The 23722-nt window shown below is 36.9% G+C and overlaps 2 protein-coding genes across 4 annotated transcripts in view; one reads left to right on the forward strand and one right to left on the reverse strand.

Annotated features, from left to right (window-relative positions):
* Positions 1-510: 510 nt before the first annotated feature.
* On the reverse strand, positions 511-23608 carry Saxo2 (stabilizer of axonemal microtubules 2). 2 transcript variants are annotated; one of them, XM_004852876.4, is made up of 4 exons: positions 23474-23608; positions 19303-19482; positions 13922-14121; positions 511-2728 (listed from the first exon to the last, which is right to left on the reverse strand). In XM_004852876.4, exons 1-4 carry the CDS (start codon positions 23509-23511, stop codon positions 1788-1790), a joined length of 1359 nt encoding a protein of 452 aa, XP_004852933.1. In that variant the 5' UTR covers positions 23512-23608; the 3' UTR covers positions 511-1787. The 2 variants fall into 2 exon arrangements, with proteins under 2 accessions (XP_004852933.1, XP_004852934.1); XM_004852877.4 differs by lacking the exon at positions 19303-19482 and having other exon boundaries at positions 520-2728; positions 23474-23593.
* The window catches only part of Efl1 (elongation factor like GTPase 1), a 139644-nt gene continuing 139508 nt past the window's right edge, over positions 23587-23722 (forward strand). For both annotated transcript variants that reach the window (XM_087188556.1, XM_087188559.1), the window contains exon 1: positions 23587-23720. The gene's annotated coding sequence lies outside the window, so the exon portion shown is untranslated. The remainder of the gene's footprint in view (positions 23721-23722) is intronic.

Genomic DNA, 23722 nt, shown 5'->3' on the forward strand with positions numbered 1-23722 from the left:
ACACACACTGGGTAACTGTGTTCATGCTGGTCCTTCCCCCTTTTCTCAATCTGGAAAGTTCCTACTTTCAAGATTCAGTTGGTAGTTATCTGCCATAGGGAAGACTTTGCTGAACTCCCAGCCTGAATGTCTTTTGCTGTACTCTGTTCAAATCTCTATTTTCACACTTGTTATATTGAGTATTAGGTTACATTATAGGGAGGCATCATTTTTTCATCATTATATCTTCAGCCTATGACATATTGCCCCAGGAAACCCCAGTAGGTGACTTTTTGAGTGACCTCTGTCCAGAGAGGAGACTAATCCTATCACATTACAGAGGAATTTAAAGATCCAGCACTGGAATATGGGCTGTGATGAGTGTGCTGTCATATTACATAATTTTAAATCAACTATATAATAATGCTTTCTACTTAAAAATAAAATTATGTACAGGTTAATTTAGACAGGAATTTATTAAAATGTTTTATTTTCCAAAGAAATTTGGAAACAGAAATGACTTCATGAAAATTCAATCCTTTTATTGATGTTTTATTAATTATTGCATGGAACTGTAACATTTCACATACCATATTTTACTAATAGATGTAACTATAAAAACAAGTTACTTTCAAATAATCAGAAATATTTAACCAAACACTTATTAATTTATTTTCAATAAAGTATATATTTTGAAATAATTGTAAACCATAAGACTAAAGTTCATTTTATGCTAAAATAAACTGTATTCTTTTATAATGCAACCATTTATTTATAAAAACAGCCAATAAGAGTTTAATTCATTAGGAAATTTCCAGCCTTTGAAAGTGCAATCTGTTTTTGCACACTTCCCCCTTTTCCTCCCTTCTTAGCATTTATCTTCTTGCTGCAAGTGGTGAATGAGTTGATTGTGTTCCATACTGGGCCTGTGCCTACTTCTGAACAGTGAATCTAGATGTGGCAGTTAGGGGCATAATCACAGAAATTTACCCTGAAGACTTCTTCAGAGCTGTCAGACTTCCTAAATAATTACTCTAAATCAAAATGGCAAATAAGGCACAAAAATCAATTGAGTTATTTATTATTAACAATCTCTTATATTTGTAGTTTTATTGATTAAAGTATGTTACATGATTTGAAACTCAAAACAAACTTTGTGCGAGGTACGTGGAAGAGGCTCCTTTTACACGTGAAGACCTAGAGGCTCAGAGATGGGAATCACTTGTGGGAGATGGCACAAACAGAAACAGATGGTACTAGAACCAGAACTCTGTCCTCTGGTTCCCAGCCCAGAGCTTCTCCTTGGCACAGTGCAGTACCTCTCACTAACAGGAACATGGTGAGGAGCAGCAGTCTCTAGCACCACCACTACTGGTAACTTCAGGCCAGGGGAAAACAAAGCCCTATTGCCTTGGAAGAAGAATCCATGCGTCATTTTCAGTGTTACTCTAGATAGTCCCAACATGCTTGATTAATGACAACTGGTATGTGAATAAGCATACAGTTGCCATAATTATAAACAGAAGTATAAATGGTGCTAGATTAAGGGCACACTATCAAACAGTATGTTAAGTATTAAAATAGTTCAGATGGGAATATACAACTTCCAAAACTACATATTAAAAGCAATCTTGATTAAAATAGCAGTACAAAATCGATTTTAAGTTCTGATCTCCTATAATACATTTTCCAATTTAGTTTAAAAAGCTAAACATATCTCTCATAATTTTTTTCACTATTAAATTTGAGGTTTCCTTTGGAAAACCAATGCCTTGTTAGTTAGCGTCCTTTCAAACATGATTTGATGATTAGAAAGCCTTCACTGCAGGAGTGATCTTGTGGAAGAATTTATGACCGTGGAAATCTGTATTTTCAAATATATAACCTGGAGGAGTGGGATAGCTAGCTGGGCAGATTTCCTGTTTCTTCGGAGCATACTCTATGGAGTACATGGTGACATCATCAAATGGAACAGAACTCTTCAATGCAGCATTTAAAGGTCTGCAACTCTCAGTTGGAATCAGTTCATGTGGCACATAGTGCGATCTGGAAGTGCTCAAACCGTCAAATTTTCCAGATGGGTTGGGAATCTGCTGCTCTTGCTTAATAAGTCCTGGACGACAACTTTCCCATGCTGGAAAATCCTCCTTCATGGTGGTTTTTCCTTGGAAAGGAAAATTATTTCTTCTGTGAGAAACTGGCCTGATGGGAACAACACGGCTGGCCTGATAAGGAATGTAGTCGAGATGGCTTGTGCTGTGTAACTGCATGCTCCCTATAGGGGGCACGTACTCTGGTACTTTCTTGACTTTAGGTGGTGGGATTTCCCATGCTTGGAAACTTTCACGGAATTCAGTGCTTCCTTCAAAGTGAGCATCGTGGGCTACTCTGGTGTAGGCTGGTCTGCAGAGTTTTGCAGTTTCACCAACAAGACCCTGAAAGTCATTCCTGTGAGTGGTGAGTTTTTCAAAAGGCAGGTCAGTTGGCTTGTAAACTTGTTTTGGCCTTACAAACTTGACTTCTAGCTGATGAGGTATATAGTCCAGGCGATGACTTGTGTCACCATTAAAAGGGGCTGTTGAACGTCTGACCACAGAAGAAGGTTTAAAGCTTTCCCTGGGCTTTGTCTCCCGAGGAACATAGTCATCCTGAAATGTAGTTGAGTTTCCAAATTTCACAGGTGAGGGTTGGTAAGTTTGTTCTGGTTTATGAAGTTCATTTTTTTGAATGTCCCAAGATCTATAATCATCTTAAAAATTAAAACAGAACATTTTTAAATGCTAAAGAAAACAACTATCCTCTAAGAATCATGACTGACTTCTCATTGCTGAACATCCTTCATTTTCTTTAGAAATCCAAATGATAGCATCATGAAGGAAATTTCTGATTCCCTTCATATTTGTCCTTTTGTCTGTTTTTCACCCTCCTCTACTCATCTCCCCACTTTAGTACACCAAAGTTTCTACTTCCAGATTCCTCTGATTACAAAGAAAGGAATGGCACATCTGAGCCTGGTTGGAGATTATAGAGAGCTAAAAGGACTCTGTTATAGGTGAGGACAGTTTAGGGGATTATGGTCATATCCTCAGGAACTGGCCAGGATTTTCACTATAACTCATAAAATAAGATAAGCCGTAAAATCCAAAGCTTAAAGGAAAGTCAAGTGCTGTGATGTATGGGCAAAAATGACTTGGGTATTACTCCTTGTTGTAAAGAGATTCCTCCATGGACCGGGAATTTCAACTAAATTACACTCCCACAAGCTGATGGGACTCCTTGAGGAAAGACAGGGTAACTTGTACTATCCTAGAAACAGAAGTGGTGCAACTCTTCTTCTTTGTGAAATGGACTTTAAAACATTCCCAAGAGAGGGCTGTCTCTAGAGGCCAAGGACCTGAACTGAGTGCATTTAAAAATACATTAAGTTGATGAAGAATCTGGAAGTGAATAGGCAAGCTAAGATCTGAGATTTAGAAGATCAATACCTTTAGCCTGCTCCCTGCAGATTACCTAGACCATGGATGGAAGACTGCAGTGTTTATACTTCAACTGAGGGTTCTTTAGATTATTTCTATATGAGAATGATAGTAAGCTGAGAAATACTATAAAATTGACATTGCCAAAATATATGTATTCCAAAATACCAATCTATAAAAGACACATTTTTATACAAGATAATGTATTCAAATATGGATGAGACAGTATCTACTGGAATAGCCAAACCCTAAATGCTCATTATGTGGATATCTCCTTGAAAGAGAAAACTTCCTCATCCATAGATATTGCTCCCCAAAGGGCCAAGTTTTGGACTAATGATTAAGCCACTTATATTTGGATAAGAATGTGTGCCTGACACAAGAGCAGACAATCATTATGTTTCCACACACCTGTGAAATAAACTTGTGAGAAAAGATGAGCTAGATCAAGCAGTCCTGTTTTGGGACCTAAAGTTGAAAATAAGGAGCCAGACAGAGGAGAACCTAAAAGAATACCAGGAGGTAGAGCTGGAGAACACTGGTAGGCAGAAGTTATAGTCAAAATAGACAGAAATGATAAATAAGCAGAAGGGTCAGCTGGTAGAACGGCAGTCAGAGCACATGTGTAAAGAGAAGGTAAGGTTCCGTAATAGAAATCCTTCAGCTCATTGAAGATGAGAGATTATCTCTTAAACTTCCTCCACACCTGATAGCTTTCCATTTCCAGTTCACATCATGCTTTGCCCAAAACTTTTTTTCTTGAGGTGCCATGAAGGAATCTCTGTTCTTTCTAAACTACCACATTGCAATAATTAAAAGGAAATTAGAAATGTTACTGAACGTCTGTAATTCTACACAATCATGCAGGGTGAAGGCTTGTTGCCAAAATGACTAAGAGCAAAATGATGTTCGAAAGAAAGAAAAAAGAGCTGGATGTGGTGGTACACACCTGTAATCCCAGCTACTCAGCAGGCTGAGGCAAGAGAATTGAAAGTTAGAGCCCAGCCTGGGTGATTCAATGAGACCTTGTTGAAATGAAATTTAAAAATGAAATATAAAATAAAAAAATAAAATGGAAGGAAGAGAGGAAAGAAGAAAAACAACAAATAAGTAAAGGTTTGTACGATCTAGAGTGATGACCCTTCTTTCATTTTTGATTTGAAATTAGCATCTTTTCCCCCCCTTGGTTTGTTCACTTTATTATCTTTTAACAGAATGATCTTTTAGTTTCACCATTTTTTTGGTATTATTTTCTGTTTTCGAATGCATTGTTTGCTGCTCTTCATTTCTTTTTTCTTTGGATTTTGTTATGGCTTGTATCTAGATGTCCCCTGAAAGCCTCATGTGCTCATAGGTGGGGCTTTCCAGAGCTTGCTGGATTTCTAGGGTGTGTGTTACTGAATTAGTCTACTGATTGGAATTAGCATAGTTCTGGGTATGGCTGAATAGATTCATTGCAGACAGAAGCCCCACCCTAGGTGTGGGTGGCACCACCAAAAGGCTGGTAGCCTGGATGGAGTAAAAGGGACAGAAAGAAGGCAGGATTGCTGGTGCTTGCTGCCTCACTGCCTCCTGCCTACCCCACCAAGGACTGTTTCTACTCTACGATGCCCCTCTGCCATGCCACCCTGGCTGGGACCCAGCTGATTATGGACTGAAACCTCTACAAACTATGAGCTGAAATAAACCCTTCCTCCTTTAACTTGTGAGTATTGGGTATTCTGCCCCAGCAATGAGAAAGGTAACTAAGGTTAAATTTGCTTTTATTTTCATAGTTTCAAAAGATAGAGGCTTGAATATTAAGTATTTTTTCTTTTCTAATATGAACATTTAGTGCTGTAAGTTTTATCCCACGTATTACGATGTAGGAGTATTTTCATTTTCTTTAAATTCTGCATATTTTCTAAATTTTTACTTCTGCTTCCAGCAATTTGTTATTGAGAAATCTGTTGTTTTATATACAACTATTTGGGGATTTCCAGATTTCTATTATTTTTGTATCATTTAATTCTTCTATGGTCAAAAATATACTCTGTATGATTTCTTTTGTGAAGGCTTGTTTTATGGCTCAGATTATGGTCTACCCAGATAAATGTTTTATGTGCACTTGAAAAGAATGTGTATTCTGTTAATGTTGACAGAAGTGCTTTACTAATGTCACTTATGTCAAAGTTTTAGCAGTGTTGTCAAGGTTTTTATATCCTTATTGGTTTTCTGTATGTTCTACAGATTACTTAGAAAGGAATGTCAGTCTTTAGGTATAATTGCAGATTTCTGTATTTCTCATTTTAGTTTTATAAGTTTTTACTTCATATATTTTGAAGCTCAACTGTTAGGGGATATGCATTTAGGAGTGTGGGTGTATGCGTGTGCATGTTTATGAGACTAAACTGGCCTTTTATCTTCAGCTAATATCCCTGTTTATTCTTGGTTATATTCTTTGTTTTGAAGTTTTCTTTTTCTGATATTAATATAGTCACTTTCCAGCTTTCTTTTAAAGTTTGTGTAGTACATATTTTTCATCTTTCTGTTTTTAATGTATTTATATCTTTATATTTAATGTAGGTCTTAGAAGACAACACATAGTTTGTTCTTTTTTCTTCTTCATGTATTATGACAATCTCTGTGTTGTAACTGATATGGTTATATCATTTATTTTAATGTGATTTTTTTCTATTTATTCAATCAGTTCTTTGTTTATTTCCTCTTCTTTTTAAAAAATCTACTTTTGGGTTAACTTTTTTTTCTTTGCACTCATGCCTCCATAAGATTTATTAGGTGGTCTCCCTAGAACAGGTGTTGACAAGCTTTTCCTATAATAGATAAGAAATGTTCTAGCTTTGAGGGCCATATAGTCCCTGTTGCAAAGACTCAGCTCTAGTTATGTGGCATAAAAGCATCCATAGATGATATGCACTGTACATTCACAGATGAGTGGGTGTGGTTGTGTGTCAATAAAATTTTTCTTATAAAAATTGGGCTGGATTTGGTTCAATAGCCAAAGTTTGATAACCCTTGCCTTAAAATTTATAACATATATTTTAATTAATCATAGCTTACCCTCCTGACTTATACAACCATGTACCACTTTAATTATAGGATACATTCTGAGAAATGCATCATTAGCCAATTCTGGTGTTGAATGAACATGAGGGTGCACTTACTAAGATGACTGACATCCTTAGATATTATCTCACAGGACTGCTATCATATATGCAGTCTGTTGTTGACTCAATCATTGTCAAGCCACACGTAACTGTAGTTTAAGCACCTTGCAATAGTATACTTCCAATTCCGACCTCCATCTTTTGTATTGTTGTTATACTTTTACCTTTCATACAATGTACCATATTGAGTTTCATTGTGACATTTTCATATATGCATATAACATGCTTTAATCATATCCACCCCCATTATCCTTTCTTCCTTCCTTTCCTTTCTTCCTTCTTCCCTCTACTCCAACTTTTTCCCTTTTTCTTTTTTATATAATTTAGAATTTGCATTTGAAAGCTGGGTACTGTGTGTAGCATAGTACTTATATCCAGAAAGGGATACAGTGGGGTTAAGTCAGTACAATGTGGTTTGCTCTTGCTAGGCTTACCTTCCGTGCATATCCAGATTCAGATTCCTTTGGCATTATCTTGTGCTCAGGTTGGAGGTTAGTTTGATGGAAGGGTTTTATCAATATATGCTCCATCCTTAGTTTTAGGCTTTCTAAATGGTTTAATTTCAATTATCTTATGCTATTATTCTAATATATGTTACTTACACAATTTATTAGTATTGTGACTTTAAGAATTCAATATTTTTTTTCTTTTTCTTTTTCTTTTTTTTGGTACTGGTGATTGAACTCAGGACCTTGTGCTTGGAAAGCAGGCAGAGTGCCACTATGCTAAATCCCTGGCCCAAATCCAATATTGTTTTGTTTTAACCACATATTTTCCAATTCTTTGTGCTTAATTCTTGCATACATTTCATGCTTCTATCTTGAATCATTTTCTCCCACTTGAACTTCCTTCAATACTTTTGTAGTATGAGTTTGCTGCTAATGAATTATGTTTCTGTTTTCATTTGTCTGAAAACATCATTACCTTGTCTTGTTTTATTTTTGCTTTTAATTTTGCCTTACCTTATGTTTTGAAATATATTGTCATTAGGTATAAAATTCTAGGATTCATTGGGTTTAAAATTTAAAATATATAAATATTAATATATTTAATATAAATATAATTTTTCTTTTAGCAGTTTAAAGATGCCATTCCATTGTCTTTGAGCTTCCATAATTTCTGTTGAAAAGTTAGGTGTGGTGCTGTTGAAAAGTCAGGTGTGGTGCTGTTGAAAAGTCAGGTGTGGTGCTGTTGAAAAGTCAGATATAATTTTTGTTTTTTTAGATAATCAGTAGCTTTTCTCTTATTATTTGTAAGAATTCGTCTTTATTTGATCTTCAGAAATTTGACAACAGTTACCTAGGGATGATTTTCTTTGTGGTTTTTGGTGGCTTTGTGGAGCTTTTTGAATCCATGTGCTGATTCTATTATCAATTTTGGAAATTTCTTGGCCAGTATCTCATCATGTATTTCCTGATTTTTTTCATAGATTTTTTTTTTTTGAGACAAGGTCTTGCTATGTAGTTCTGGATGGCCTTGAACTCCCTATGTAGTCTAAGCTGGCCCTGAACTTGCAACAATCCTCCTGCCTCAGCCACCAGAGTGCTAGGATTATAGGAGTGCACCATCACACCTGGCTTCATAGGTCTTATAATATTTTACTATAGTAGGGTGTCATATTCAAAATAATCATATAAACTAAAATCAATGTTATTTTTAACAGGTGACTGTTCTTTCCTATAGTAGTAGATAGGATTTGAAGAAGATCACCTCAATCCAATTAAAAATTGAGCTAGGTCAGCAGTCAAAGGCATCTTTAGTAGATATAGTCTTCTTCTAGTTTCAAATCTCTTGAGGACAAGACTTGAGGTGTGTTTGAGGTGGGGCCTTCATTCTTGTGGGACTTTATTTCCTATGCATCTACACCCATATCAGACTATAGGATATTTCTGTGGGATTTTTCTGTTCTACTATCTCTCAGTCCATCATGTTCCCTAAACACTTAGTGAATTTCCCACAAAGAAAATCAGCCACACATTTGGGGTTCTTCTAGATTCCAACTTGTCATCATATCAACCCATATGTCAAGCACTCTGCTGGGTTCTCTTACTCCTAATAGTTTAAGCTCAACTAGGAAAAGATCCTCCCTTTCGGAAATTTTAGTTCTTTGCTTCCACAGCTGTCTGATGACATTGAACAGATTTTTAAATTTTTTACCTTCTTAAAAAACATTGCTGCAATCAAATCCATGGCTTTCTGCCATTTGCTATATTTTACCTGGCAGCAGAACCCTACAAACATTTGTAATGGCTCTAGAATAATGTTAAGCCTCTCAATCTGGCAACTAAGACTCATTCCCATCTGATCTCAACCCATGTGCAGGATTATACTCTCTCAACCCTGAATCTCTTAACCTCATCGTGTCTACTAAAGAATTCTCTTATTTTCTGGTTATATGAGTTTTTGCTCATTTCATATCAGGTTTTAGGATATCCTTACTCTTTCTATATATCAATAGCATTATTCTCATGCATTCCTAGTCTAGCCCTAAGTGATATTTTACCAAGTATAGATTTCTGAAGCATTGATTGTTCCATTAATTTTCTAGTGAATTATGTCCTCTTTTGTGATATATAATTTATTTCTAATATAATTATTTAGTTTTTAATGATATATTTTCCTCTTAATTATAAACTCCTTTAAATTATAGACCATATGATTATATGTTGAAACTAAATATTTAAGGTATACATTTTTGATATATATATATATATATCTTCTTTTTTTTTTTTTGGTACTGGGGATTGAAATTAGGACCTCGTGCTTGTCAGGCAGGCACTGTGCTGCTGAGCTAAATCCCCAGCCTCTGATATATATGTATCTTAGAATGATTATTTCAATCAAGCTAATTTTAGTATATGTGCTGCCAAAGCAAGCACACAACTACACTAATTAACATGTCCCTCTCTTCGTATATTTATACGTGTGTATGTCTGTGTAGTGTGAAAACGCTTGAAATCTACTCTATTAAAAATTTCTAGCTGGGCATTGTGGCACATGCCTGTAATCCTAGCACTCGGGAGGCTGAGGCAGGAGGGTCGCCATGAGTTCAGGCCAGCCCAGAATACATAGTGAGTTCAAGACCAGCCTGAACCATATAACAAGACCCTGTCTCAAAAAAACAAAACAAAAATTCTAGTTTGTAATACAGTTATAAACTATAATAATTACACTGTACATTAGATCTCCAGACTTATTCATGCTGTATAATTGCAACTTTGTTTCCTATAACTAACATTTCCCCATTTTCCCCATCTCTCTGGCCTCGGCAACCATCATTCTATTCCCTGCTTCTGTGTATTCAACATTTTAAAGATTTCACATATAAGTCAGTTCATTCAGTATTTTTCTTTTATGTCTGGCATATTTCACTTAGCAAACTGCTCTCATTTATGGTGTCACAAATGACAGGCTCTCTTTTGTTAAAGCTGAATATTTTATTTTATACACACATACACACACACACACATACACACACACATACACACACCACACACAGGATGACCATCTTTGACCGAAGATGCTCAAAAATTAAAACCTTTTTGAATGTTAACATGAGGCCATAAGTGGAGAATTCTATACTTGACCTCATGTAGCAGTACAATTGAAATGGCATGCTATAAATACCATATAAAATCACCTTCAGGTTATACATACGTGTGTGTGTGTGTGTGTGTGTGTGTGTGTGTGTGTTTAAATTTGGGTCCCATTCCCAATATATCTCATCCAAAAAATATGAGAAACTCTGGTCCCAAACATTTACATAAGAGATAAGGATCTCACTCTGTGTCTCTCTCTCTTTCCCTCCTCCTCCACAATTTTTTTTATCTATTCATCTACCAGTGGACACCTATGTTGTTCGTTCCCATATCTTGGTTGTTGTGAATAATGCTGCAATGACTATGGAATTGCAGCTATCTTTTTGAGGTACTGATTTTATTTCCTTCAGATATTCATCCAGAGGAAGGATTTTACTGGATGATATAGTAGTTCTATTTTTATTTTTTTTAGGAACCATCAAACTGTTTACTATAATGAGTATACCAATTTACATTCCTACCTATAGGAACACAAGGGATTTTTCCCCCTTTACATCTTTGTTAACAGTTTTATCTTTTATCTTTTTTACAATACACATCTGAAGAGGTGTGAGGTGATATCTCAATTTGTTTTTGATTTGCATTTCCTTGATATTAGTGATGGCAAGTAGCTTTTCATATATGTGTTAGTCATTTGTATGTTTTCATTGGAAAAATATCTTCTGGGATCCTATGGTCATTATGAAAATCAAGTTGTTTTTTTTATTAAATTGTGTGAGTTCCTTATATACTTTGGATATTAATCTCTTATTCAATATACAGTTTGCAAATATTTTCTTCCAATTTGTAGGTTGCTTTTGGTAATACCATTTGTCTATTTTCACTTTTGTTGCCCATGCTTTTGATGTCATATCTAAAAAATCACTTCCAAGTCAATGTCAAGGAACTTTGTTTTCTTCTTGGACTTTTACACCTTTGGATCTTAAGTGTATGTCTTTAATCCACTTTGGTTTGTTTTCTGTGTATGGTGTAAGATAAGGATCTAATTTCATTCTTTTGTGTGAGGATATCCAATTTTTCCAGCATTATTTATTGAAGAGATTATTCTTTCTCTATTGTGTATTTATGGTGACTTTGTTGAAGATTAGTTGGCTATATGTGCTTGAATATAATTCTTGGTTCTTGATTTGTTCCATTGATCTACGTGTCTGTTCTTAATGCTTGTACCGTACTATTTTGATTACTATGTCCTTGTAATATAATTTGAAGTCAGGAAGTGTGATGCCTCTAACTTTATTCTTCTTTCTCAAGATTGCTTTGATGAATCAGAATCTCTTATTGTTCAACATGAATTGTACAGTTGCTTTTTTTTTATTTCTTTGGAAAATGCCAATAGAATATTGATAGTGATTGTGTTGAATCCATAGATTGCTTTGGGTAGTACTGACAACAATATTGATTCTTCCAATCCATGAATACAGGATATTTATGTCCCGTTTCTTTCATCAATGTTTTACAGTTTTCAGATCTTTGTATCTTTGGTTATCAATTATAAAATTTCTTATGTCAACAACCATTCTGTAATCCAGATTTCAGTGTTTCCTACAATGGCTAGCACAGGGCCAGGCAATCACTAAAACATTTATCAAATAAAAGTGTCCTATTTTCATCAAATGTATTTTAATATAAGTTTCTCTGCTGAAGATATGGGGGACAGATACATTTCTGTTTAAGCCAGGTGCAACGGAACACGGCTGTAATTCCAGCTACTCTGGAGGCTGAGGCATAGAGATCACAAGTTTGAGGCCAGCCTGGGTAAATTAGCAAGACCTTTCCTCAAAAATAAAAAAGGCCAAAGATGTAGCTCAGTAGTAGAGTGCTTGTCTAGCATGGATCCATTGGTGGGTGCACACTACCAAAAAAAACAAAAGAAAAAAAAGTCCAGATTGTAAATGTTGCCCTGTTTACCAACCTGGAGGATGGTTTTTTTATCATATCCTATTTCTGTCCTTCTTTTATCTTTTAACTCTTAGAGTTAGATTTTATAGATACTTGCCCTTAAGTAGGTATCTACCAAACCTTCAGTAAAATCGTACAGAATGGTGAAGTATAGACTTGTCCCTTCATATCTCTGTTGTCTCATGCCTGAAAACCTGCAAAGACAAAATACAACCTTTCCTGACCAGAAAGTTTAGAAGCTAGAAAGCCAGAAGGAATTGTGAGCTACCATAGTGGAAATACGGAAATCCACAGGGAACTTGGGTGATGGAAAGCCAACTAGGTTGGTGTGTGCGTGTGTGTGTATGCATGTGTGCATGCTATGTGTATATTCACGGCATCAAGAGACATCAGCAATACTGATACATTTTTATGGGTCTTATAGAGAAAAAAGTCTCACTGCAGGTGTATAAAAGATGAAGTAAAATCATTTTCATCAATTACCTTTTACATCAAATTTTGTCCAGTACATTATATCCTATGTACATAAATAAACCTACATGTCAGCTATTACTATATCCAATTATACTATAATTGTTCACCATACCCAGTCTTCATAATTTGTTACTTGTATAGCACCTTATGCATTCACAATTTTAAAATTCAGGAAGAATATGTTTATGATTTCTCTAATGTGTAGGCATATAGATCACAATATACTGATCACACACTTTACTTACCCATTAAATAGTAAATGTAAAATTTTAAGAAAAAAGTATGCATTTAGCTATAACCTAATTAAAGTATGAATCATTACTTTGGCATCACTCTTCCAAAACGATTTCATATTAGGTTATACTCATGCAGCTATATCACATATTTAATGGAAAGAATGTGAGCCCATATATTCAGTTACATTATTTAAAAAAAGAAAATAGAAATAATATCTACTCTCAAGATAATACATATTTTATGGACCAGCTATTTAACTCAGTGGTGCCATGCCTGCCTCGCAAGCACAAGGTCCTGAGTTCAATCCCTGGTACTAGAAAAAAAAAGATAATATATATTTTAAAATCAAGACTTCCATCTCACAAAAGTAATAGAATATTTGAAAATCAGGTGTTTTTAGAAAGAACATCTAGTTGTTCATTGCCCAGCTCCTACTCTTTCAGAAGAGTTGCCAGCAGGGGAAGGCATCTCACTCCTCCATGCTGAAGTCCCAGAGGAGCAGGTCCCCTATGTGGTCATCCAGCATTGGCCATCAAGGGGTGGACAAGCTGATTGTATTCTGAGGTTCAATACCAGGAAATACTTGATTACAGATGGAAGACTTATCTTCCATCCTAGTCTTTGACAATAGAAAAGTAATCTACTAACGCTTTTGCTTTATAGGTTGATTTGGAACTTGAATAAAGAAGAGAGTTGCTACTTATTTAACCTTATTTAACCTTTTCAAAGATTCCAGAATTCTTGGTAGAGTGCAACTCATTTTAGGATAGGAACAAGGAAACAAGGCTAACTAAATGTGACATAAAGTGACAAATGTGACACAATCTTTATTCAGTGGTATCCTTTGTCAAAAATGTTTTGAGATAGAGAAAACTAAGAATTTGGAGAAGAACCCAAGTCTCTCATCTTTCCATCAGGCCAATGGTCTCTGTTTCTTGGATATACAATAGTAGTCTCACAAAAGAGAAAAGAATTCTTTCCTAAACTATTGGGCTTAAGTTTGGCAATACACCAAAGTTAGTTTGATATTAGATGTCAAAATTGGAAGTTTTAGTGTTTTAGCTCCTTAAACTTTGAAATGGCAAATTACCTTTATAGGTTGGGACAGTGTCCAATTTTCCTTTTTTAATTTGTCTTTCCAAAGGCCGAAGTATTGCCACAGGCTGCACTTTATAAGAAGTAAAATCTCGTTTGTAGGTAGTGCCAAGATCAATCTTCCCCTGTTTTGGTTTATATTCTTCTGGTATGTGGCGAAGTTGTTTCACTATTTCATAAGGACGATAATCTGATCTGAAATAAACAAATTTGAAACATAGCCTCACACATGCTTTTATTGCAATTATCTCAGTTTTAAAATATCAAAGTTTTTCTTAACTGAAAAGTCTAGGAAGATATCAAAATGGCAATAATTGATGAACTATTTGAAAGAATTTAATGCCTTTATGAGGCTCTATCTTGTGACTACATAACTTAAGAAAATGTGCCCAAATCCTAGCTTTTTAAAACATCAAAAGAGATCCTCAGTTAATTTGATCTTAAGTAAATAAAATCCTCAAATAATTGAGGTTTTTCTAATGTGGAAGGAAACCTCAGGTGAAAGGTTTCATTAACCTGCAAAGTATAGAAATGTCTCCCTGCATCCACTTTGTCAAAACCTGACTTGTCCTAAATAAAGATTTTCCTGCTCATTGCAAAATGATCAGTGACTCTGCAAGAGTGAATGATACATCTTAAGGGCAACTCATTAGCTACTACTATTATTATTTCAATGTTAGCCACTACTATTACTCTGAGTCCTCATAGACTGTTTTTCTTCTGGATTCTGTTGGCCATGCCACTCATTTTAACTATCTTGTATTGATGAAAAAATTTCACATGTTCATAAGCTAAAAAAAGAAAAATATTCACTGAATCCCGTCTCTTTATGGTATCCATTCTTATGGTGTTTGACTCTATTTTCTCACCCCCTCTAACCATTCTTCAGGCCTCTTCACTCCGGTTTTCAGGATTGTCACTCCCTCAGTGCAGTGCTAAGGTTCATAGTGACTCCGTGTCATTAAACACATCAGATATCTCTAGTCCTTGTCTTATTTGGCCTCTCCAGCAGTAACTGACATTATGTCCACACAGTCTATTTCCAGGAAATTCTCCCTTCCTGCCTTCTCTATTACTCCTTTTTGGTCTCCTGTGCTGCTTCATCCACTTATACTCAACCAGTAAATAATCTACTCAACAGTTTCTCAAGATTTGGACTTATACACACTTCTCTTAACCAATGTTTAGTCACAAGGACAACTCCTCTCTACTCACATAGCTTCAATTACTACCTCTACAGAAATGACTGTCAAATTTACATCTCAGCCTGAACCTCTTCTCTGAGCTCCACATCACTACTTACATGGCCTCCTGGATACTCAATGGCACTTCAACAGTCAACATGCTCCAAAAAACCCTCTCTTTTTTCCAAGAAGCCTAGTCTTTTTGATTGCTCCATATGTAAATAAATAGCTTCTCAGCTCACAGTCAAAAATCTAACACTCACCCTTTAACCTCCTCTCCTCTTCTGTCAATTTTGTCTCCTACATCTCTTAAATCTAATTGCCTTTCTCCAACTCCACCACTGCCATAATATTCAACTCTTTCATAGTGGCTCATTTGAACCATTCTCCAGTAGCTCCCTCAACTCACTTAGCAGCATCCACCTCAGTCCTCTGCCCAAGCTCGTCTCCATATAGGACCCAAAGTAACTCATATGCAAATTTCAACTGGTCATTCTTCTCTCCTCTCCCTGGCTTCTTCCTTACCTATCTCACCTGTTCATTCAACACCTCCTGCCCCCCCATCAAAGAAAACAGAATGGAAGCCTTCAGTGCTTCTTACTGCTCTCAAGACATAGACAAACTGAACACAGCCTAACTGCCCTGCCTGGCCTCCATCACTAGCCTCAACTCACACTCCACTTCCTCTAGTATTCTCTGTGCAAGGTGGCCTTTAGACATTTCTACTTTCCACGTTTGGTTCTGCTGCTGCTACTACCTCTGCCTGCAATTCACTTCCTTTTCCTCTTAATCCAGTTAACTGCTTAACACCTTTAAGGGTTATTTTTTCCCTCTCATTTTCCTGACAGTCAAACCTTTTATTCTAGCTGTTAGGGTACCTTGTGCCTATCCTTCATGGATTTTATCAGTTGCAATTTCACATGTGTTTTGAGTTGTGCTTTACATAAATGCCCTTTCCATGTTTATTTAAATCATGTACCTCTTTTTCTCAAGAAATGTGAGTTGTTCTTTGCTCTTTCCAAACACCAGCTATTAGGGAATGGGCTAAAATGCAATCCAAAAGCAGGGAAATTAGGGAGAGAAGGGCAGAGAGAAAGCTTGGAGGTCTGTCTTGCTGGTTAGATTAGCTCAAGTGTTAGGAGGTGCACCTCCAAATCCATGGCAACTATTTGTGGAGAAGCAGTGAAAGGTGAATGTGGTCTTACTCCTCCGAGATAGCCCGCAACATGTGATATGTTCTGAATTCTCCTCCTCCTGTGCAGACTTCCTGTTCAGTCTGGGAGACATGAATCTGTGCTACAATTATAATGCTAAAGGATCAAAAGTCTTGTACATGTTCAGATTATCACCTCTTTACATAGTAATCTCCTTTGGTATTAAAGAAAGTATAGAATGACCCTATTCTTTGTTTGAATTACAGATAAATCAGCATGAAGGAGTCAAGCAACAGTTCCAAACCCTTATGTTATGGTTCTTAAAAATTCTGCTAGTTTCCCCGTCAATATACAAAGAAAAGACCCAGTGTCTTCTGAAGAGGTGACGATTTAAGAAATTGAATGTTGGCTTTTATAGGAATTTTGGTCTTTTTCTTTTTAAAATTTCTTCCTCTCTTTTCCTCCTTACCTGGAAAACCAACAAGTGAAAAACAACTGTCTTTTATAAGAAAGACAAGATAGTTAAACCTTCTCAATTTTAACATTTACAGCTGGTTAAAGCCTTTATTCAATACTGTAAATGTGAACATTTATTTCATATCTCCATTTTGAACCATTAAGGCATCTAGTAAGAAAGATGCTAAAGCAAAAAGAGCAATTATTCCCATTTGCTCTATCTTAACCAGCTGTTCAAAGTCATCATCTCATTGCCTATAATCTACATTGTTTGTTTATACGATTTTTTTTTTTTTTGGCTTCTAGGTATTTTTTCCCACAAGACTGTAAACATTAGTAGGACAAAGCACTTATTGGTTTTACATTCAGTGTTACTGGCCACGGGCAGTTCAATTCCTGATCCATTGCAGTGAACCCTGGGCAAAAGTCACCAACAATGCAGAGTCTTGGGACTTACTCCATTATCTACTCTTAGGTGGAGTTCTGGGATCTGTAATGTTAGTGCTTAGAGATGTACTAAAGTCTTAAGACCATTCAAATTTGTGAATGAGCTACACACTTACAGAAGTAACTAGAGTCATCAAAGCACAATTACTGCAAGGTTGCCTGAAATGTTAAAAGTATTAGAGTGAAAATCTGAAAGTTTCCACTTTCACTATATAAATAGAATGAGCTCTATCCAAAATGAAATGGAAATGGCTAACACTAAAAGTGATTATAGAATATTTTAATACCCCTTACATAAATATGACATATAAATTCCTTAAAATAACAGGATTCAACTTATTTATATACTTAATTCCTAAGATGGTACCATGAATGTAGTGTACACATTAAAATGTTCCCGCCAGCTTGAATCACTGGTATATTCACGACTGTCCCATTGGATGGGAAAGACCTTGGATGGGACAGTCATGTATGTATGGGCTCACAGTGAATGTATTAACAGCTTAAATAAAATAATGAAAAGAGCTGATCCACCAAATTGACAAAGGTACAAAGATTCTTAAAAAGAAAAAAACAAAATTGAGTCCAAATGAAAAATTTAGAATTAAGAGGATTTTTTTTTCCATTACCCACTGAAAAAATACTGGGTACTTCCTCTGTGCTAGTAGGTGCTGTACTAAATATCTGTTAGTAGAATATTGGGAAAACAATGGACATAGTTCCTTCTGTCATGGACCACTAAAACTAATCTAATGATAAATAACATGAAGGTGCTTTGAGAACTTATGCAGAGGAATCTTCCCTGGGTAGAAAATGAGGTGAGGTGTCAGAGAAGCTTTTTCTAAGAGATGACTAGTTTAAAATCTGCAGCTCAAATGGCATTAACCTAGAAGGAGGGAAAATTCCAGGAAGGAAAAATCATACCGTGTTTCTCCAAAAATAGGACCAGGTCTTATATTAATTTTTTGCTTCAACAGATGAAATAAGGCTTATTTTCCGGGCATGTCTTATTTTTCTCATGTACAACATTCGACATACTGAATTATGAAGATTCATATTAGACACAACTGCATCCTTGTGCATGTTACTCATGTGTTGTTTCTGTGCTCTGATTGTTCACCTGGCAGTAAGTCTCAATTCATCTGTTTACACAAGCGTTTATCTCTCATCCAAAGATCCCTGCTTGGGTATTTACAAATACTTAATTATAATTTATGCTATTATTTATTTTATGTATTAATGCCAATAATATTTGTTTACATTTAATTATCTATTAATATTATTATAATTCAATATGTTTGTTCTGTGTTGCAGCAAATGTACTGAATGTGACTGTCTGGCTGATGATCTTAGCGGGGCCTTATTTTGGGGGTAGGGCTTATATTACAAGCATCCTGAAAAATCATGCTGGGGCTCATTTTCTGGTTAAGCCTTATTTTCAGGTAAATATGGCATCTAGAAGGATGCGAGACAAGGGAAACTTAGCATTTTAGGAAATGAAAAATGGTCTATGAGATGGGAGCATAAAGAGTGAAAGGACATTGCAGGGAAAACAATCCAGAGAAACAAGGAGGGAGTAACTGTTTAGCAAGTGGGGTAAAGATGTGTGTCCAGTTAAACACAACAGGAAAGTGGTTTTTTTTTTTTGATACCAGGGATCGAACTCAGGACCTTGCGCTTTCGAGGCAGGCACCGGAACCACTGAGCTAAATCCCCAGCCCAGGAAAGTTTAAGAGTATTTTAAACAGGGATTTGATAGGATTCGATTTGCATTTTATAAAGATTATCTTGGAAGGCTAAATTATTGAACATGGATGAGATGTGAAAGCTAGAGCAGGCAGACATGACAAACTGGAACCCACTGCATTCCTCTCAGTGGCTGTGACAGTGAAAGTACAAAAAAATGAGATATTTTAAAATATCAATACAACTTTTTCCCTTTTTTCTTCTCACTTATCAGTCTAAACTAATCTTCATCTTTCTCGTTTTCTCAAGTTGGGACTTAACTACAGTCATTTCTTGCTTCTTGGATTGGTTCAACTTAATTAAATAGTTAAACATAAATAGCTAGAAAATTTTATTATTAGAAGAGTTGGGAGAAAAATAAGTAAAGCAAATAGTTGCTGAATATTTACTTAAATGTAGTGATTCCTTCCATTTTACCATGACATGTTCGAATTTCTTGCTTGGGTTTAAGACTCTGAGGTGGAAGAACTTTGCCATACATAGGATATTTTTCCGAATATTCAGTTGTGGGGCAATACATGCCAGAACTTTCATAAATCCTTGTGGTTCCATGTGGACAATGATGTCGCCTGTGCAAACAAATAGACTGAAAGATTATTGTGCCTTAAAAACCATTTTGTGAGATTATTTCATTTTAATCAGAGACCTGTAAGGAACTCAGAATGTGTAAACTTCAGAGTAGCTTTACTAAAAACGACTTCCCTCTACAGTGATGTTTACAAAAACAATGAATAAATTAGTGTACCCTTGTGTGGTTAAAAAACATGTTTTACTCTTGTAATAAATAAGGGTCATGTTATGGTTCAAACCATGGGAAAGCTTGCACTTGCATTTTCTAGACCCTTAGTAGCCAAGATCCCCACAGAACTTAGGCTTTACCTGTTCTGCACTCACATGATGCCCACTCACAACAGAGCTACCCGAATGAGGGGCACACGCCTTCTGTCTGCAGGGATTGTGGGAGAAGCACAGTGAGTTTTCAGTCAGGCAGCATTCTGATTTGCAATGTGATTCCCTGACTTGGAAGAGATGAGTTATTCTGGGGCCTACGGTTCTTTGCAGTTCTCTGTTGTGGCAGAAGTAGTGGCTCCCTTCACAGTCCAGTTGTATGGTGAGATTTTTGGGTATTTTTTCTGGAAGCTTATTTTCAGTTCTTCCAAGTGAGTCATATATATTCTTTATACTGTCAATGTAGTTTGGGCATAAACTTACCAGTGTGTATTACATTGTTCAAAACTAAGAGTCTTGGACCAATACAGTACTGTGCCACATGATGACATTTTGATTAATGACAAACCATATACATGACAATGGTCATGTAAGATCATATTGCCTAGTGATGTTATAGTTGTCTTAGTTTGTGTAAGTACACTCTATGAAGTCCACACATGGACTAAATCATTACTGATGCCTTTCTCAAGGTGTATCCTCATTCTTAAGTGACACATGACTGGAAAGCATATAAGCAGCTGCTGAAGAGAATGAGGGTGACCAGCATGGCTGCTAGAAGATGCAAAGATTGTAAATAGTAAAAAATATGAGTTGTAAAACACCATGTACAGAGTGTGCTCTCATATTTTTAAAATAAAAAGCAATGTGTGTGTAAAAAAAGCCTTAAGGAACATTTATTATCTGTGATGGAAAAGATTATGAGGTATTTTCACTGTATAAATTTCCATCTAACAAAAGAGACAAAACTTTAAAAACAAATGTAACAAAAAATCCAAGTGAAATATAACTATCTGTTTCTCAAGTCTGGTACACATGGAGATCCCAGCTGTGCAGTGAGGGCTGACAACAAGCGCCAGCTGAAGCTGGGCCTGGAGAGAATGTGTGTGCTGTGCGGATGAGTCTGAACAAACTAACATGACTGAACCCAATGGATGCCCAGGAAGAAAAGAAGAGAAATGTTTCTCTGCTTGGAGGCTGCTGGACAGTATGAAGAGTTACGGCACAGGGAGAGTAAAGAAGTGGTGTCACAGATGTCTAAGAAACTGGGGAGTCAGGGATTCAGGAATATCAGCTGAAAATGGAGGCTGTGGGGAGCGCTGAAGTGGGTCAGTGCTGAATAGGCCCAAGAAGAGCAGGTTATGTAGTGTGTGCACACACAGACATTCTGAGAGAGGTGTACTGAGTTACAAGAGCCAAGTCAAAGTTTTGGGATTTGTCATTGTTTTTATTTTCCATGAAAATGAGATATTCACATTGTAATAAACCAGTGTGAAAAATTATAAAGTAAAGCAAAACTTTCTAGCCCAACATTTCCAATCCTCAGAAGAAAATTCTTTATTATTTCTGGTTTTTATTTTCCTGGAGGCTACACCTATAACACTCCTTTGAATATCTAGATTTATCAGCTTAAATTCCTAACTTTTCAAATATTAACATACAGATAAAGATTTAGTTAATTTATACCACCCACATTCATTTCTCACTACTGTATGGTCATTCATTCATTCATTGAGTATTTAATGAACAACAACTATGCAAAGCTATTCAGGATAGTATTAAGAAAAGGGAAAACATTCCTTGTTCTCTTTGACTTTATAACCTAGATGGAGGGTAGAGTGGAGAGAGCCAGTAACAAAAAAATTGGAAAAACACATAGTATATCCTGAGTGCAACAGAAAACAATAGAACAAGGAAGTGGAATAGAGTGTGGAGTAGGGCAAAAAGGTTGCCATTTCAGAGAGTATGATATGTGAATAAAAGTCTAAGTGATAGGGTCTTTCATTATATTTGAGCCTTACTTTTTTCTAACATCTCCAAACTTTTCTCCCCAACATAAAAGAACATCAACATAGTTTAATTCACATAAAAATTGCATAGACACATGGTAGAGAAAAATATGTTAGAGATGCATGGTTGCTTTGACCTACTTTCCTAATGTGGGGAGAAAAAAGAGAGTCTTTGCCAGTAAACTGACAGTAGTGGAAGTAGGTCAAAACTTCCCTAAAGATTATTTCTTTAAAAACAGGGCTTTTGCACTGAGCTATATACCCAGCATCTATCTTTCTTTCCTTTCTCTTTTTCCTTCTCTCTTGCTCTCTCTCTTTCTTTCTTTGTGTATTTATTTATTTATTTTGAGACACAGTCTCACTAAGTCACTAAATTGTTCAGAAGCAATCCTCCTGCCTCAGTCTCCAAGAGTACTGGGATTATTAGCATAGACTGCCAGGCCCAGCTCCACCTGTTTTATTCCAAGCAAGTAGTCAAAACTTTTATATACCCTTGTTGGGATATTGTCAGGACAGGGAAGAACAGCTGTCTGAGCCCAGCAACTTCTCCTGTTTTGTAAAAACCAGTTCATGGAAGAGATGAAGTCAGGTGTCCCTTATGGGAGATGAAATACAGTTAGCTGTCTTTTATTGTCATGAGGAAATTGACAGAGTTGGAACAAATGAGAAGGAAAAAGTATCTCCCCTCCCTAACCCTATGGAGAGAGGGGGTAACAGATGAAGGGGAAAGGGTTGTGATTAGGGTGGGGAATCTGCCTCAATCCATGTCACTGTCCCAGGAGATAGTCAGATCTCAAGAGCTGGCTGAGTGGATCCCTGCAACAACAGCTTCTAGGTTGGTCAAAGATTTCTGCACACAAACAAAAGCATCAGAGGCTCTGCTCTTGAAGGAAATATGTGAGTTTCAGTAAGGGACTTTTCAGTGGATGCCATGCAGTGTTCAAACCCCAAGCAACTCCACCTTACATCAGCAATGCCTCAGCTCCTTGCATCATTGAACTACTTGAAGAAAGAGGAATGAAGACTGAATTTCCTGGATGGGACAGGATCTTAGATTGAAAATAAATTAAGATTAGAAAAGAGATTAAAAATTTTTCTTGTACATCGTAGTTTGAAAATTCATACCTGAAAAGTTAATTTATCTTTTAATCTATATCTAATTACAATGTTTATTATTAATATAACAGAAAACCTGCTTTCCATCAGCGGGCAGATGTTTTTTCTTTGAAGGAGATTACAATAGGAAGGAGGTGTGGCACATTCACATTTACTTAGCAAATAATCTAATCCATGCATCAACAGTGAAGCTGAGGGAGAAGACATTTGTGTTTACAGGTCCTGGAAGGTTGTTAGGCTGGGCTCACGGGCCAATTCTGGGTTTCAGGGTGGGGACTGCTGCCTTTCCTGTTAGGCAAATCCTAAAGGAGCGCTGTCTGGCCTGGAGGATGGAAAGCTGGAGATGGAAGAAAGTGTAACATGGGTTGCAATCTAATAGCCTGTGCACCGTTCTTTCTAATTAATTTTCTAGTTAATTTTGTTGTACGGCATGCACACTCCCAGCCGAACCAGACCCCTCCACTAACCAGCCTCTCACATCCGCCCCTGGCTCATACCTATTATTTACCTGGCCCAGGTGGTATTTAAGTTAACATCCCTGGACAGGAATCTCAGGGACCACGAAGAAGTGCTCTGCCCAGTAGCCAGAAGGGCGGAGAGATCCACCAATCGCGGGTCCGGATAAGCAGGGAGTCTCTGTGCCCTCGTCACTTCAGGTCCCAGGCCCCCCCACCCCCCCGCGTGCCCGCACCCAGCTGTGTCTTACCCGCAGGTGCAGATTTGACACAGACACCGGCTCCTCATACTCGCGGATCCCAGGTCCTCTTCTACGCCTCTCTGCTTCCACAGCGCGGCCGTCGTCAAGGCGACCGCGGGACCCAGGAGACGGCCGCCACGCCCACTTCCGGTGGCGTCCCTGGCGTGCGCGGGTTAAAGGTCGCGTCCGGCCCCGCCCCTCGCGCGCTGGGGGCGGCTCGAGTTCTGAGGCCGCTGTGAAGTGACTGGAGGAGCCGGT

Source organism: Heterocephalus glaber, unplaced genomic scaffold, assembly GCF_053883595.1.
Source record: "Heterocephalus glaber isolate CG9 unplaced genomic scaffold, H.glaber_assembly_v1.0 deba00001531, whole genome shotgun sequence".
Classification (NCBI taxonomy): domain Eukaryota; kingdom Metazoa; phylum Chordata; class Mammalia; order Rodentia; family Bathyergidae; genus Heterocephalus; species Heterocephalus glaber.